The sequence below is a fragment of the Henckelia pumila genome, chromosome 3, assembly GCF_033568475.1.
Source record: "Henckelia pumila isolate YLH828 chromosome 3, ASM3356847v2, whole genome shotgun sequence".
In the NCBI taxonomy this organism is placed as follows: Eukaryota; Viridiplantae; Streptophyta; class Magnoliopsida; order Lamiales; family Gesneriaceae; genus Henckelia; species Henckelia pumila.
This window is the reverse complement of record NC_133122.1, coordinates 136,965,630-136,982,085: the sequence shown is the minus strand read 5'-3', so window position 1 is coordinate 136,982,085 and position 16,456 is coordinate 136,965,630. Positions and strand designations below refer to the sequence as shown.

The following is a 16,456-nucleotide window of genomic DNA, read 5'->3' as shown; positions in this document are numbered from 1 at the left end:
CATTTACTTCATGTTCTGCAGAAATAGGTACTGTGCAACCTTTGTGGAAAAATCATAACTCCATATATAGCCGTTGGATTGATATGAAATTTTGATATAAATTTTAAAACATCCTGATATTGATATTGATCGGTGGAGATTTGATTTGGATTTCTCAAGCACGTCCAGTAATTTTCAGAAGTTGATTCTTCATCCTTCACTTCAAGTTCTGCAGAAATAGGTACTGCACAACTTTTGTGGAAAAATCATAACTTCATATCTAGCCGTTGGATTGCTCTCAAATTTGGACAGCACATGTAAAACCTCCTCATCACAATTATTACTGGTGAAGATCGGATTTCAATGCTTAGAAAATTCCCAGTAATTTTCGGAAGTTGCTGCTCCATACTTTGGCTTCTTCTTGTCTTTTTCTTCATATCCCTTAACAATGTTTCATCCATTCAATGAGCAATACAAGACTTTATAAATACATGTATAGCTTCAAAATAGCTTCCAAGAATTTAATCATCAATAAATCTAATCTGTAAAATCTCACTTTAAATGGTTAGTAACAATTAACCGAGTTTTGTAATCATCAAAACATAATATTATGAGACTTGTTAATGCATTAAAAACATTAATCTCGTAACACGAGATTTGTATGCGTTTAAGGCATAACATGGTTTATGTAGCATTTCTGTTGCAAAGATTCAAAACAAGGTGTCTGCAAATGAATTTTCTTTGTATTATAAAAATAGATAAAGTGAGTCTAGATGATCGAGAACTCAGATTTTAATTTTCTTTCCTATTTGACAATTAGATTACAAATAGGAGAAGTGGAAGGTATTATTTTGGTTAATGAGATTTTTTGCACCTTATTTCTTAATATTCATATCTAGTAAATGAACGTAAAAGAATTTATAAAAAGGTGAGAATGTTTACATACTAATAATGTATTTTATTTTTAAGGCTGAAATGGTGGAAGTTCGATCGACTCAGCCAGAAGGTGAAGCATCCGACTCTACTGTCAATAATGTGCATCAGCCCAAAGATGTTGATATCATGACACAAGTCTTAGGCTCACGTTCTCGTTACGTCAAGGTTTTAGGTCCACTACCTAAACTATCTATTGTAGGTGGTCTTAGAGCCACAAACATGAACTTAAAGCATAATCATGGTGATGAAAAGATTATGGCTATGCAACAAATGATCGATGAGCAAAAGCAGATTATAGATGAGCAGCAACAGACTATAGGTAAACATGAAGAAAGATTTGATGCATTATTGCAAAAATTGCAACAGGTCATTCTTGGTTTCTCTTTCTAACCTTCACCGACAGGCTCTACTTGATCTCCTCCACCACTTCCTTCTCGTATGACATAAACTATGTAGTTTCGTTTTTTTTTCAACATTATCTAATTAGTGTTTGAATTTCAATGTGTTGAGACATTATTTGAATTGTTTGTTTATTTTGGAAAATATTGTCGGTTGAATACTGAATTCCACATTTATTAAATTTTTTTTGATTAATTGTGTTTAGTCAAGTTATTTGATATTCGTATTTTGTAGGAAAAAAACATTAATGACATTTTGATGATGCTTTTATAGTTTCAAAAAAAATATATAAAAATTAGAAATGTTCGAACTATGTCGCCAAATGTCTAATATATTTGGCGACGAGATTTTTGCGTCACCAAATAATTACAATAATTTCCAAAAAATGAATTGAAAAATTCATTTAACGACGAAAGAATGACGTCGCCAAAAGATACTATATTTTTGGCGACGAGATTTTCACGTCACCAAATAATTATGGTAATTTTTTAGATTGAATTCGAAATAACATTTCACGAAGAAGTTAAGGCGTCGTCAAAGGATAATACCTTTTGGCAACGCCTTTGACTAACGTCGCGGAATGTGTATATATTTGGCGATGCTTAAGTCACCGCGTCGCCAAAGAGCATATTGACATTTGCCTACAAGGAATTTGTGGCGAAACTTGGCGACGCTTTTTTGCGTCGCAAAAACTTCCGCGACGTATTTTCCTTACATTTCGCGACGTTAGGCAGCGTCGCCAAATGTAAAATTTCTTGTAGTGACATGAGTTGCCACAATCATATCAATTTCCCAAAAATATTTTTTTTACATGCTCTTAATCTTTTCATAAAATACATGTATGAGTCATGAGCTTAAAAATCATTTCCTTTATCATTGTCATTAAACATTTACCCGTAAATATATATTTAATTTTTTTTATTAAAATCATACTATTAAAAGACATATATATATTAAATATATATTTACGTACTATTATAGTATCCACGGACTCGTTCGAGCTACTAACCCCCTTAACTTAAGCCCAATAACCCAGACTGGCCCGTTAACAACATAGCCCAACATAAATTGGCCCAATATCTCTCATGGGTCACTAGGCCCATGACAAGCTAATGGACTCATTTAAATTACTACCTTAAATCCATTAGTTAATTTTAACTTGCCAAGCTCATTATCCATTAATTAAATACTTAGGTCTGTAATTAAATTTCTCGAGTCTGAAATAAAACAACCCGGGCCCAAACCCATATGACATGAACCAAATAACATTCTGACCCAACCCAAAAATCCCCTGACCGATCCCTGACTGAGGTGCCCGAAAATCTAAACTCTATATTCTCCTCTATCACAAATTCTGCGCAGCCTTATGTTCTCCCTCATCCATCCTACTCCAACCACCACTGGCCGGAGCCCTACCGAAAAGACCTCTCCAAGGTCTTGTGAAAAGTCACTGACCCAGCCCTGGTCTGAACCATATAGTTCATGGCTCGACCATGAGCTAATTTTTTGAAGCCCATGCGCGCAGTCCTACCAATCTACGCACCCCCCATGTTTCCCCTTCACTGGACCTGCTCCGGCCACCACTGGTCGGATCCCTGCCGGCAGGGCCACCCCAGGGTCCTGTAAAAACTCTCAAACCCGGACTTGACTGGAACCATGCAATGCAAGACTCGGCCATTGGCTTCTTCTAAAGCCTAAGGGCACGCTATGGGTCTCTCGTCCATGCAGCTTTCTAGCCCTATGCTCGGCCACATCAGACTAAGGGCTACTACTTAAATTGTAATTCATTCAAATGTAGGTTGTCTGCAAGTAATATACTCGTGAGTACGAGATCGATCCACAAAGAGCATGTTTTAAGTTTTAAGATTAATAATTATATATTATAAATGGAAAGATTATTATAAAAATTGAAGTACACAAATTATAAAATTTTCAAGGCTTCAAAAGTTCATTGTTGGTTTATTTAATATTATTTTAAAAAAATAAAAAATAAAAAAATTTAAAAATATATATCATATAATATAATTCCCACTATATAAATACTAGATTAACCGATATTTAATACATGGTACCCATAGTTATATATGTAAATGCATAAATATAAATTTACATAAAAATAAATGTTAGATCAAATCACAATATTTCATTTAGAACAACTGGTAGAGCCACGCTATCGTCTAAATAAAATATATGAATTTATATGTTAGTTGCATAAAGTAAATGTTAGTTGTGATAAAGTAAATGTTAGATCAAATCACAGTATTTTATTTAGAACAACCGGCAGAGCCACGCTATCTTCTAAATAAAATATATGACTTTTTATGTTAGTTGCAATAAAAATAAATGTTAGTTGTGGTGAGTAAATGTTAGTTACGAAAAATTGAATGTTATTTTAAGTCACGATATATTATTTAGAACAACCGGCAGACCCACGCTATCGTCTAAATAATATATATGACTTTATTATAAGTAGATACATATATTTATAGTATATAATTATTGTGATATTCTTTTCTATTCTCATGACAAGAATGAGCATGCAGAGCATCTGAGAATTGTATTGCAGACGTTACGGGATAAGCAGTTGTATGCGAAATTGAGCAAGTGTGAATTCTGGCTTGATCGGGTAGTGTTTCTTGGTCATGTAATTTCTAGTGAAGGGATATCTGTTGATCCTAGTAAGATAGAGGCAGTGCTGAACTGGTCTCGTCCGACGTCGGTTGCTGAGATTCGTAGTTTCTTGGGTCTAGCTGGTTATTACCGTCGGTTCATCGAGAATTTTGCACAGTTAGCCAGGCCTTTGACTCAACTTACTCGGAAAGATGTTTCCTTCATATGGTCCTCGGATTTAGAGGAGTCATTTCACGAGCTGCGTAGACGTCTTACTACTGCACCTATGCTAGATCTACCTTCTAGATCAGGAGGTTATGTTGTCTATACTGATGCTTCTGGTCAGGGGTTAGGATGTGTTCTGACACAGCATGGACATGTTATTGCCTATGCTTCACGACAGTTGAAGACGCATGAGGTGAATTATCCAGTGCATGATCTTGAGTTAGCCGCCATTGTATTTGCTCTCAAGATCTGGAGACATTATCTTTATGGTGAGAAATTTGAGATATTCACGGATCACAAGAGTCTGAAGTATATATTCACTCAGGCAGAGTTGAATATGCAACAGAGATGCTGGATGGATCTTTTGAAGGATTATGATTGTGAAATCAAATATCATCCAGGTTCTGCTAATCTTACTGATGATGCCTTGATTCGGCAGGTGAGACTTTCTGCACTTCAGACTAGTGAAATATCTCATATGGTTCAAGAGTGATGTTCATTGAGTTTTACGCTCAAGCACAAGAAAGGAAGAAATGGTATTCGATTGTATACTATTCTATCTGAGCCAGCATTGTATTCTCGGATCAGAGAAGCTCAGATATCTGATGTTAAGACTCAGCGTTTGGCACATCTAGCCAATGGGGTTAATACATCTGGATTCCATTTTCAGACAAATGGTTTATTGTGCTTATCTAATCGGGTGGTTGTACCTGATGTTGCGGAGCTCAGGAATGATATTCTATCTCAAGCTCACAGGAGTCGATTGTCTATTCATCCTGGAAGTATGAAAATGTATAAGGACTTGCGAACCATATTCAGGTGGAAAGGGATGAAGCGGAGTGTTTATCAATTTGTTTCTAGATGTTTGGTTTGTCAACAGGTCAAGGCTGAACACCGATGACTAGGTGGATTACTGCAGAATCTTGAGATTCCCGAATGGAAGTGGGAGCACATGACTATGGATTTTGTCACAAAATTTTCTATGACTTCACGTCAGTGTGATGCTATCTGGGTTTTTGTTGACCGTTTGACGAAATCAGCACATTTTATACCTTACAACCGGGAGTATTCTTATGATCACATGGCACGCTTATATGCCCAGGAGATAGTGCGATTGCATGGGGTTCCAGTAAGCATAGTTAGTGATAGAGATCCACAATTTACCTCACGTTTCTGGGGTAGTTTTTAGCAGGCGTTGGGTACCACTCTGAGTTTTAGCACTGCATATCATCCGGAGACTGATGGGCTGTCGGAATGGACGATTCGTACGTTGGAGGATATGATACGTTCTTCTGTTATGGACTTTGGTTTATTTTGGCAGGATCAGTTACCTTTGATCGAATTTGCCTACAATAACAGTTATCATCGTAGTGTTGATATGGCACCTTTTGAGGCATTATATGGTCGACGGTGTCGTACTCCGTTATTCTGGGATGAAGTCGGGGAACTACAAGTCGAGGGTCCTGAGTTGGTGCAGCAGATTGTAGACAAGGTAGATTTGATCAAGAGGAGGATCAAAACTGCTCAAGATAGACAAGCCAGTTATGCTAATATTCACCGTAGTCCATTGCAGTTCGAGCCAGGTGAATATGTTTTTCTGCGAGTTTCACCTTTTAGGAAGGTGATGAGATTCGGTGTGAAAGGCAAGTTATCACCTCGTTTCATTGGGCCTTTCCAGATACTAGAGAAGATCGGAGATGTTGCTTATCGTTTGGCGTTACCGCCATATCTTTCCAGTATACATAATGTTTTTAATGTATCGTTACTTCGACAGTACATAGCTGATGAATCACATGTGATTCAGTCTACTGATGTTCAGTTAGAGCCAAATCTGTCTTATATTGAACGACCACTCCGTATCCTAGACAGGAAGGAGAAAGTTTTTCGGAACAAGACTATACCACTTGTGATGGTACAGTAGCAGCCCCGAGGCGTTGAGAAAGCAACTTGGAAAATCGAGAGCCGTATGCGAGCAGAATATCCTGAGTTGTTTGCTTTGTATTTTTTATTATCATGTAAAAGATGTAATTACAGTTGTTGTAATAAGACATAAGTTTGATGTTTCATTATGATTACTGCTTTAGATTTTATTTCGCGGACGAAATATCTAAAGGTGGAGAGAATGTAGTAACCCGCATCTCAATTTAAGTAATTACATGATTAATCAAAACTTAAAAGATAAGTTAGAGAACGGAGCTTCCGTTGGTGAACGGACGCAACGATGGAGGGGCAAAACGGACGCAACGAACCTTGAGATACAGGCAGGCATGAGGTGGCTTGATGACTAAGCTACAAATTTTGAAAAGTGTCGAACATGCAGGAACGGACGCAACGAACCTTGAATGGACGCAACGTTCGTGTTCGGAAATTTTGGCTATAAATAGGGGTCTCCGGAGTTCATTTTCAAATACGAATTCCGAGTTTCCTTCTTCGATCAGTTATATAGTGTGAGTTATACACTTGAGGACCCTATCGATAATAGTGAGATTCTGGAATAACAAAGAAGTTGTTATAGTCATCCAGAGTCAGCGACATCAAAGGGCTATCTACAGACGAAGGTATGGTCCGGGAATCTATTTAAGTTTTGGGAGTACTTATTAGCTTAGTTAAGGCTTATAGAACTTGTGTAGTGATACGGTGAACTTTTGAATATAGGCTTGGAACCTAGGATCCTACTATACTTGAACTAGCCTAGAGGTACGTACACATTGACTGAGATTGCCAGAGAGTATACATGTTTATATGTTGCATTTATTTGGAATTATTATATGGCATGATGTATCATTTACCGTTTTCCATATTCATATGTCATGTGCATATACACATTGAGTCTATACCTTGTTATACCTTATTATAGAGCCGCTCAACTCTATACTCGATAGTCTGTCACTGAGAGTACCGCGATGGTGGGGACATGTATGTCTGACTACTTTGGTGTACTAGATGAGTATGGTTGCACCCAGAGGTTGATCCGCGCGGTGGAAGCACTCATGTGGCGCCGGTTCTGAGCATGACTTTTCGAAGACCCTTTACCAGTCATCATGTTGCATGCATTATATACATATGTTTACTCATGTTTATATACTGGGCGTTAGCGCTCACGTCCTAGTTATTATCTTGGACACCCTATTCCACGGGGCAGGTCACAGGATGGACAGAACTGGTAGTTCAAGGCAGGACTAGGGAGCAGGAGCCTTGAGGAGTTAATTATACAGCAGGATTCGATATAGCTGTATAATGTTTACTTTTAAGTTTTTCGATATGGTTGTATCACTATAGTATTAAGCCTGGACTTATTTTTACTAAGCTGATATGTAAATTATGGATTATGTTTCCGCACGTTTTACTCTGTTGATGTATTAAGTTTAATGCATGTATTAGTTTCCAATTAGTAGGTGATTCCATGCAAGGTCACTACATAATATCTGTCTTGCATTATTTGACAACCACTACTGAAAGCATTGTTGTCACGATCGATAGTACATCTACCGCCTTGCCTACTTCTAGCAATTAGTCAGCTGGGATGCCGTATGTACCATACCAATCCAAGGGCATTAATATTGCCGAGCCATCTGATTCCCATAATGTTATCCAGTCTTCAATTGATCCCCAGGACAAGGGAAAAGCAATCCTTATTCCTACATCAAAGATGCCATCTACTGCCTAAACAGAAACTCTTCTTATCTTATCAGGTATTCTTCTTGCTGTAAGGCTTAGGCTCAGAGAATTTGATGAATGGTTTCTATACAGGACCCAGGTTCCTTTTTCTCAAATTCTCACAGAAAAGAAATTGAGCCGTCTAGCCCATCTCGAAGTTAAGATGCTCATTCTGACAGATACACCTACCATCGAAACAACTTTAGGACGATCTATTTTTGTTGATGTACAACTTCATGACAGCCTTGCTCGCCACGTACTTCAATAAAGAGAGAATAATTTCAATACTCTCCGCAAAACTGCCAAAGATGATTGTGAAGTGATTGAACGCCTGAAACAATCTATTGAAGTCACAAGTCAGTTTCTTCATGAATATCGGTCCAAGCATCACATGTCATTTTGACTATCAGATTAATACAATAAACGTATCTTGAAGAAGCACAAGCCATGATGATTACTATGGAATCTCACGATGCATCTGAGGAAGATGAATCGATTTTCACAGATGAGGAATGATCATTCATAGCAGCTCAAGATGAGTCACCTACATATTGTACTCCTCCATCTGTTGGACAGACCTCAATATCTAAAGAACCAACTGCAACATTGCTTGTTTCATCAGTCGATCACAGCATAGCTATTATTGGCACTCAATTGCCAAAGGTGCCACTAACATCTGTTTCAAAGTTCTTAAATCTCTATCTGAATTTGAATATGGACAAAAATCGTCACCTCACCTTGAAACTGATGCGGTCACTGAGACTGTAAGCATTGCAAAAAGTCATCCTACCATTACCTTAACTGCATCAGAGTCTCGGTTGTGCAAATCTCCTTCAAAGCCTACTGAATCTCATCAAGATGTTGGTGGTGTATCTTCTATTTTGCCTACCTCTCATCAGGCATCTCAACTTGAAAATCTTAGCTTAACATATCAACACAGCTCAGACGCTAAACAAGCTTTATCTAATAATGATCTTGAGAGAGTCGTTGAACATCTTCGCACGGCCGTACAAAGCCTCACCAATCGCATTCAAGGACAAGATGCAGCAATTACTGACTCTCGTACTGCAATCATCTCTTGTCTGACCAGTCTATCCACTGATATTAACGGTTGCGTGACTGAGCTGAAGAACTATAAAGACAAGAATTTTCATGCCATGGAAGCTGCTTTTTTTTAAAGAAAGATGGCATAGCCACTTATTTTATTAAAACAGCATAACAAACACCAGATAGAGAGGGAGACTAGACCAAGACCTTTCCAAAAGGTACAAAAGTACATCAATACATAATGCATAAAAGACTACAAGAGTCCATAAAACAAAATAAAACATCAGTGGGCAAGTAAAAAACCTACAGTAAACGCCCACCTAAGTAAACCATCATCAAACATGTAATGGTCCGGGTGCGTCCCATCTCTCTCGGGAGCCCGCAACCATTTTTGCTACTCATGGCCTTCTCCCCACCTGGATTAGCTCAATGGTACCAGGGATCAAAAGACTTTGTACTTAAGCCTGGAGGTATAAGGTTCGATCCCTGGGGAGGGCAAAAACTCCCCTATGGTACCAGGGATCAAAAGACTTTGCACTTAAGCTTGAAGTTACAAGGTTCGATCCCTAGGGAGGGAAAAAACTCCCCTAGCCAGGTGGGGAGAAGGCCATGAGTAGCAAAAATGGTTGCGGGCTCCCGAGAGAGATGGGACGCACCCGGACCATTACAAAAAAGGGCGCCCTTTTTTGTAATGGACTGGGCTTTTCTCTCTGTTGGCCCAACCATTTTGCTACTCAAGGCCTTCTTTCCCCTGGTGGAAAGTTTCATGCCCTCCCCAGACTCGAACCTTGTACCTCCAGGCTAAGTACAAAGTCTTTTCAAGTCTGGTACCATTGAGCTAGACTAGTTCAATGGTACCAAACTTGATAAGACTTTGTACTTAGCCTGGAGGTACAAGGTTCGAGTCTGGGTAGGGCATAAAACTTCCCACCAGGGGGAAGAAGGCCATGAGTAGTAAAATGGCTGGGCCAGCAGAGAGAAAGCACAGTCCATTACAAAACAGCTACTCAAGGAGGATGCCCCAAGGAAGCACATTGTCGACGCTGTTGTGTCAAAGATCCATATCGCTTCTAAGAGCGCGTGCGTGTGGATAGATAAGGGGGATGACTCGCCGAAGCATGAGAAGCCGTCATCGCAGTCTTCACCTTCTTTCCCTTATCAGTAGCAACATCATACACTAAAAATCAAACAGGAGCTGGAAGAACAATGTCTGGACCCTCACCATCAGCAGAAACATCAGTTTGTGGTGTAGCAAAGTTCACCACCTCTATCTGTTCAGAGACTCATCCTCACCAATCAACGGCAAATCTGAGGCAGAGCTAGAACCAATAGCAGAAGTACCCTTACCCACATCCTTATTTAAGTCCCAGAGGGCCTCAAATGGATTTAACAACGATTGGGGCAGAACACGACCCTGATCTTTAGAACGTCACTGTCTACCCTTATTATGTGTCCACCCATCGCCAGCAATCGAAACACCAACACTAGGTGAAGGAACCAAAGCCTGCTGTCTATCCTGAGACTAACCCCAAAATGAGGGGAAGAAACCTTCGGAACCTGAGAAGTCTTACCCTGACCTCTGGGCCATCTACTACGCCGAGATGAACCATTTAGAGAACAAAACTCAAGGGAATGGCCCAGCAAACGAAAATGAGTACAAAAATGGGGAACCTGCTCATAGACAACCTCAACTGTCTGACAGTGGCACTTTGTGTTGAGATGGATGTTCTATTGGCTCGTTCGGAGCGTATTTGGGTCGGTTGACAAAGTGATCCAAAATTTTCGTCATACCAATGGACATACCACCGCAAATATAGCAGTTCTTAAAGCTAACATGACGGCTCATATCAACTCCCGCATTGACTCTTTTCAAACCACCGTTGGTACTCAAATCACCAAGATTATTTCTTATCTAAAACGTGGTGATGTCAAAGAGGGAAAAGAATCAAGAAAATCAGTCGCTGATATAGATCTTCAATCACGAGATCCACCTTCCCAGAAACAAAGAGAAATTGAGCACAAGCGAAGCAAAATGAGCAGTAGCAGAGGCAGTAGCTGGTTTGACAGGTAAAATCCTTCATTGCAGTAGGTGTAATAGGATTTTATTGAAACTCTTTATTTTCAAGTATTTTGTACAAAAAATATTGTATTAATGCAATACATCCTCGTAATGAATTCACTATCTTATCTTCATGAATTAAGATTTTTGGGGCTCAGGTTTTGTCATCATCAAAAAGGGGAAAATTGTTGAATCCTAAGTTTTGGTGAAAACAAAGCAATATATCATTGTCATAGTATAGCCGCTATTTGTTGTAAAAAGTGAAATATCCTACCGATATCAAAGCAGTCAACTGATCAAGAAGCTTACCGATATCAAAGCAATATACTGATCAAGAAGCCTACCGATATCAAAGCAGTCTACTGATTAAGAAACTTACCTCAGAGATATCTACTGATCTTACCGATATCAAAGCAGTCTACTGATTAAGAAACTTACCTCAGAGATATCTACTGATCTATTCAGAACCGAAGTATGAAAAATACAACGGCCATATCGATATATCTACCAACTCTCTAAAGTCACTGAGTAATGGATCCTTGACAAGACAACTTAAATGTGACAGGACAAACATTTAAGGCGTCTTCTGAGGAACACAAATAGCATTTATTGCAAAGACTCTTGAAAAGACAAAAAGGCAACTACAGTAAAGATTTACACAGACAAGTATCTGTGTGAGAAGACGTAGCCTACCATGTTGTCAACGGAATAAAAACAAATCAACAATTCCAAGACTAAAGATACGTTGGAGAGAAGATATTTAAATATCAGCCTATTTCGAAGAAGAAACAGAGCAGCCTATTGCTTACTCAAGCACTCGAGCAAACCACAACTCTTGAGATATTCTATTTGCTCACTCAACCCTTCGCAAAACAAAAATATATCTCATCTTGAAGATATTTATCTAAGGGTTACTCAAATCCAAGCTACCGATTGAAGAAGCATAAAAATCATACTACGGATTTGAGCTGCTAAGCTTCAAAGAGCTTAGATATCATTTGTGTTACTGAAATAGCTGTGATAAGAGCATCCACAACTCTATCCATTAATAACACCAATAACACCCTCCACATCATCAAAAGTCATGGGCCCCACTATTAATAGTACATCCTTCTTTCCACCCACAATCCTATTAACATTAACACTCATTATTTATGGGTACCACATTCCACTCAACATTATAAAATTATTTTATACTAAATAAATTCATTTTCTTTACATTTTATAATATATTTAAAATTATAATATTATTTTTTAAGTTTTAATTTAATTAATTTTAAAAATAAAAAAATCATTTTAATATATTTATTCAATACAACGAAATTATTAAATTCAAATGCAACAATAAATTTAAAAAAATCACAATACAAAGAAATTAAAAATAACAAATACAATATTAATTCACGGATTCATGTTGTTGTAATTCCCCCAGATATGCTCCACTAAGTCCGCGCGAAGTTGGTGATGAACTTGAGTGTCACGTAGCTCTGAATTTGTCCGAAGATAATCCTGAAAGCCTCGGTTGGAGCCTTGGATAGTTTGTGCAAGTTCATCCCCTTCATCGTTGTACCAATTTATCACGTGACCTCCCTCGTCCTCAATAATCATGTTATGCAAAATAATGCATGTTAACATTATTTGTTTTAACTTTTTCCTATACCAATAGCGAGCTGGGCCTCTGAAAATCGCCCATCGAGATTGAAGCACCCCAAATGCCCGCTCGACATCTTTTCTTGCAGATTCCTGTCTTTCCTTAAACAACTTTCTCTTGGGATCCTCCGGGCAAGGAAAAGCCTTAACGAAAGTAGCCCACTCGGGATATATTCCATCTGTTAAATAATAACCTTTTGTATATGTAGTGTCGTTCACCGTGAAATTAACCTCCGGCGCATTTCCTTGCAAGACGTTGTTGAAGATTGGAGATTCATATAACACGTTGATATCGTTGCGTGAACCGGCGACCCCAAAGAAGGCATGCCAAATCCACAAGTCATGAGACGCAACCGCCTCTAGCACAATTGTTGGTGACCCATGCCCCCTTGTAAATTGACCTTTCCAAGCAACCGGACAATTTTTCCATTTCCAATGCATACAATCAAGGCTACCCAACATGCCAGGAAAGCCGTGTCTGTCATCATGCATTTGAAGAAGACGTTGAACATCATCAGCATTTGGTCTTCTTAAGTACCTATCACCAAATATTTCAACCAAGTATTTGCAAAACTTGAAAAGACACCTGATGGAAGTGGATTCACCCATACGTAGGTACTCGTCAAGATGATCTGCAGGGACTCCGTAAGCCAGTTGGCGAATCGCAGCGGTACATTTTTGTAGTGGTGACAACCCTTTTCTTCGCACAGCATCTTTCCTTTGTTGAAAAAACGTCGAATGATTCTCTAAGGCAGTCACTATGCGAAGGAATAACTCTCTTCGCATTCGAAAACGTCTTCGAAATATTCCGTCATGATACACCGGGTTTGTAGAGAAATAATCATTGACGAGCCTCTCATGACCGGCTTCACGATTTCTTTGGATGAACCTCCTTCTTCTGCGTGTTTCTCTCCTCTGATATGCTTCCATAACTTGTTGGTGTTGTTGAAGTACCATTAACATCAATTCTTCTACTGGATCATCATCTTGCTCATGGATTTGAACATGTACTTCTTCTTCGCTTGTCGAGCTGGAACTTGAGCTAGAGTTGTCCGTGGAATGAGACATGTTCGAAGCAAATATGTTGTTGTATATATGTTTGTGAAAGGTATCTTAGTGAAATGCAAATATCTTAGCACAATGTGTCTATATATAAAGGATATCTTGCAACGACTAGTTTCCAATGGCTATTTTGCAACGACTAGATTCTAACGGCTAGTTTGCAATGGATAGTTTCTAACGAATATTTTGCAACGGATAGTTTAATACATTCATCAACTTTTTCAAATTGTATACTTTAATATATATTCTTTATTTTTATATTATTTTAATAAAAAAAGTCTCTAAAATTGATTGTAGTAGATACCTAACGTGGCTTGCATTCTTAGAGAATCCACATAACTTGAGCAATCCAACAACTTTAATAATTATACCAATTCCATCATCTTTTTTTTTCCTTTTTCGTTCTATATTTCTTTTATCAAACCCATTTTGCTTCAAAGATAATAAGTCAAGTTGTTGGATAATTAGAAATTTGATATTACTAGTTTGTAATGACTAGTTTTCAAAGTTGATAAAAATTTTAAATCACAATAATTGGAACCACACTAATTAAATATTATAATCACTCGAAAATCAAATAATTAAAAATTACAATCACTCGAAACCACAATAATTTAAAATTACAATCACTCGGAAATATAGTACTTCTACATTACAATCACTCGAAAATACAATAACTAAACAATACAAACACTCCGAAATACAATAATTAAACAATACAATCAATCGAAATGCGCAAACAGTTTAGATATTCCAACTCGACCTGATATCCTTGCACAAACATTCATGTATGATAAGTTGCTCAGTAGTCATTTGTGAGGTGTCTTTGTTCAAGATCTCGTACTCCTTCAACTTCAATCGACGATTCTTAGCTTCTGCATTGGACAAAGAAGCTTTTGCCTTAATCTCCTCAACTTCAAGTTGTTTTTGTTTCAGATCGACTTCAGACTTCTTTACGTTTGTATACTCGTTGAACTTTGAAAAAATACTGTCATAGTTTACTGTCAGATCCTCCATAGTCGATTTGACTTTGTCTTTTCCCTTTCTTTTTGCTGCCTTCCTACCCATTGGATGAGTATCTTCGTCATCTATGTCTATGCTCACATTTTGGTTGAAAGATGTGTTGCTTGCTCCTGACTCAGAGGTCCTCGTCTTTTTTGTGGCCACAAAGTGATCATCGGATTGTGGAGTAAACATTGGATGATCTTTAACAATTCTCCACACATGCTCGAGGTTGAACGCAACACCATTGTTTTCTTCGCAATATTTTTCATACGCAAACCTCAATATGTCTTCATCACTGTGACCACTGCGATATAAACTGTATATACTATTGTAATTTGCGTTGAATCGATTTACCTTCTTCTGGATTGTGTTGTGCCAATGTGACCGTATAACATTAGCTTTTCTGCTGTTTGAACCTGCAGGACGATTGTCATTGTAGTAGCTTGCGACACGTCCCCAAAATGCATCGGCCTACTGGTCATTGCCGATTATTGGATCATCACTGATTGTGACAAAACTTCTCGCCAAGACCTCATCTTCAACCTTTGTCCAAGTCGAACGCTTTCTCGTACCCTCAGCATCCGAAACCGTTTTTTCTAAATTCACCACCTCGATTGGGGATTCACGATCGGAAAGTTGAGTCTCTGGGACAAAAGTCGGAGATGCAGGTTCAGTCGGCATCGAAGATGAAAAATGCATACCAGTTATGTGTGGGAAACCAAAGCCTTGAAGAACCGGGCGGCGTGAATTGTGGATGACTCGTGTTTTGCCAATAGTCGGCTGAAAGCGGTTGTTGTGGACCTCTGGGGGTATAATTCGTATGGCTCATAAAATTTCCAAAGCCTTGGAAATTTTGAAGGTTTTGTGGAGGAAACTACATATTTGGAAATGGCTGTGGATATTGATGAGTTGGTGGAATTTGTGGATTTTGGGAAGATGAATTTTCTTGCGAGTTTTGTGTAGAATTCAACAAATATCTAAGATATGCCCTCGTATTTTCATCCATTTCGGATAGAAAATAAGATTTCAGAAAAGAGTAAAAAAGATATAGGAGAGAATGAAAGTAGAATTGAAGAGTATTGGAAGTGGAATGAGTTTTGGTGTTAGCATTGGTGAGTATTTATAGATGAAAATTCTAACTAGCCGTTAACTAGCCGTTAGAATTTATTTATTTTTTTTTATTATTAAAAAATAAAATAAAATAAATAACAATAAAAAAATTTCGTTAAAAAATGCAGTAGTTTAACACAATCTGACAAATAATTGAATATATTATCGTTATTTATTATTATTTAAATTAAAAAGTTAAAAAAAATTTTAAAAAAATAAAATAATGCAGGTGCAGACGCGGGCCCCACGCGTCTGCACATGCACACTCTCTTCCTGGCGCAAAAGAAAGTGATGGGGCGTGCAAGCACGCCCCATTTTGTAAAAAAAAAAGAGAAAAGAAAGATGGGCGTTCACAACTGTGAACGCCCATCTTCTCTCTCTTGTGGGTGGGTGTTAATAACACCCACCCACAATACTATGAACACCCACATGGGTGTTCATTGAGTGTTAATAACACCCAATGAACACCCATTGTGGGTGCTCTAAGAACTATGTATCTTATCAGCGTGAATCTAGGAGTTTCACCTTAAGCAAATGATAAGTCCTAATTTGGAGTGGGTTTATTACGAGACATTGTAATAACCAAAGTCTTTTAGTATATCATTCCTTCGTGAAAGAAGGAATGACGTAGGAGATTGAGCTCCAAACATCCATAAATAATTTTTTGTCTTTACTCTTACTGCATCATTTTATAGTTCCATAAGTATCAACTAATTG

At 38.1% G+C, this 16,456-nt stretch overlaps 2 protein-coding genes across 2 annotated transcripts; both read right to left on the bottom strand.

The window, feature by feature from the left end:
- Positions 1 to 12,313: 12,313 nt before the first annotated feature.
- On the bottom strand, positions 12,314 to 13,630 carry LOC140889575 (protein ANTAGONIST OF LIKE HETEROCHROMATIN PROTEIN 1-like). Its single transcript, XM_073297289.1, has one exon. The coding sequence runs from the start codon at positions 13,628 to 13,630 to the stop codon at positions 12,314 to 12,316; it is 1,317 nt and encodes a 438-aa protein (XP_073153390.1).
- Positions 13,631 to 14,368: 738 nt separating this feature from the next.
- On the bottom strand, positions 14,369 to 15,310 carry LOC140889574 (glutathione S-transferase T3-like). Its single transcript, XM_073297288.1, has 2 exons — positions 15,161 to 15,310; positions 14,369 to 15,100 (listed from the first exon to the last, which is right to left on the bottom strand). Exons 1-2 carry the CDS (start codon positions 15,308 to 15,310, stop codon positions 14,369 to 14,371), a joined length of 882 nt encoding a protein of 293 aa, XP_073153389.1.
- Positions 15,311 to 16,456: the final 1,146 nt, after the last annotated feature.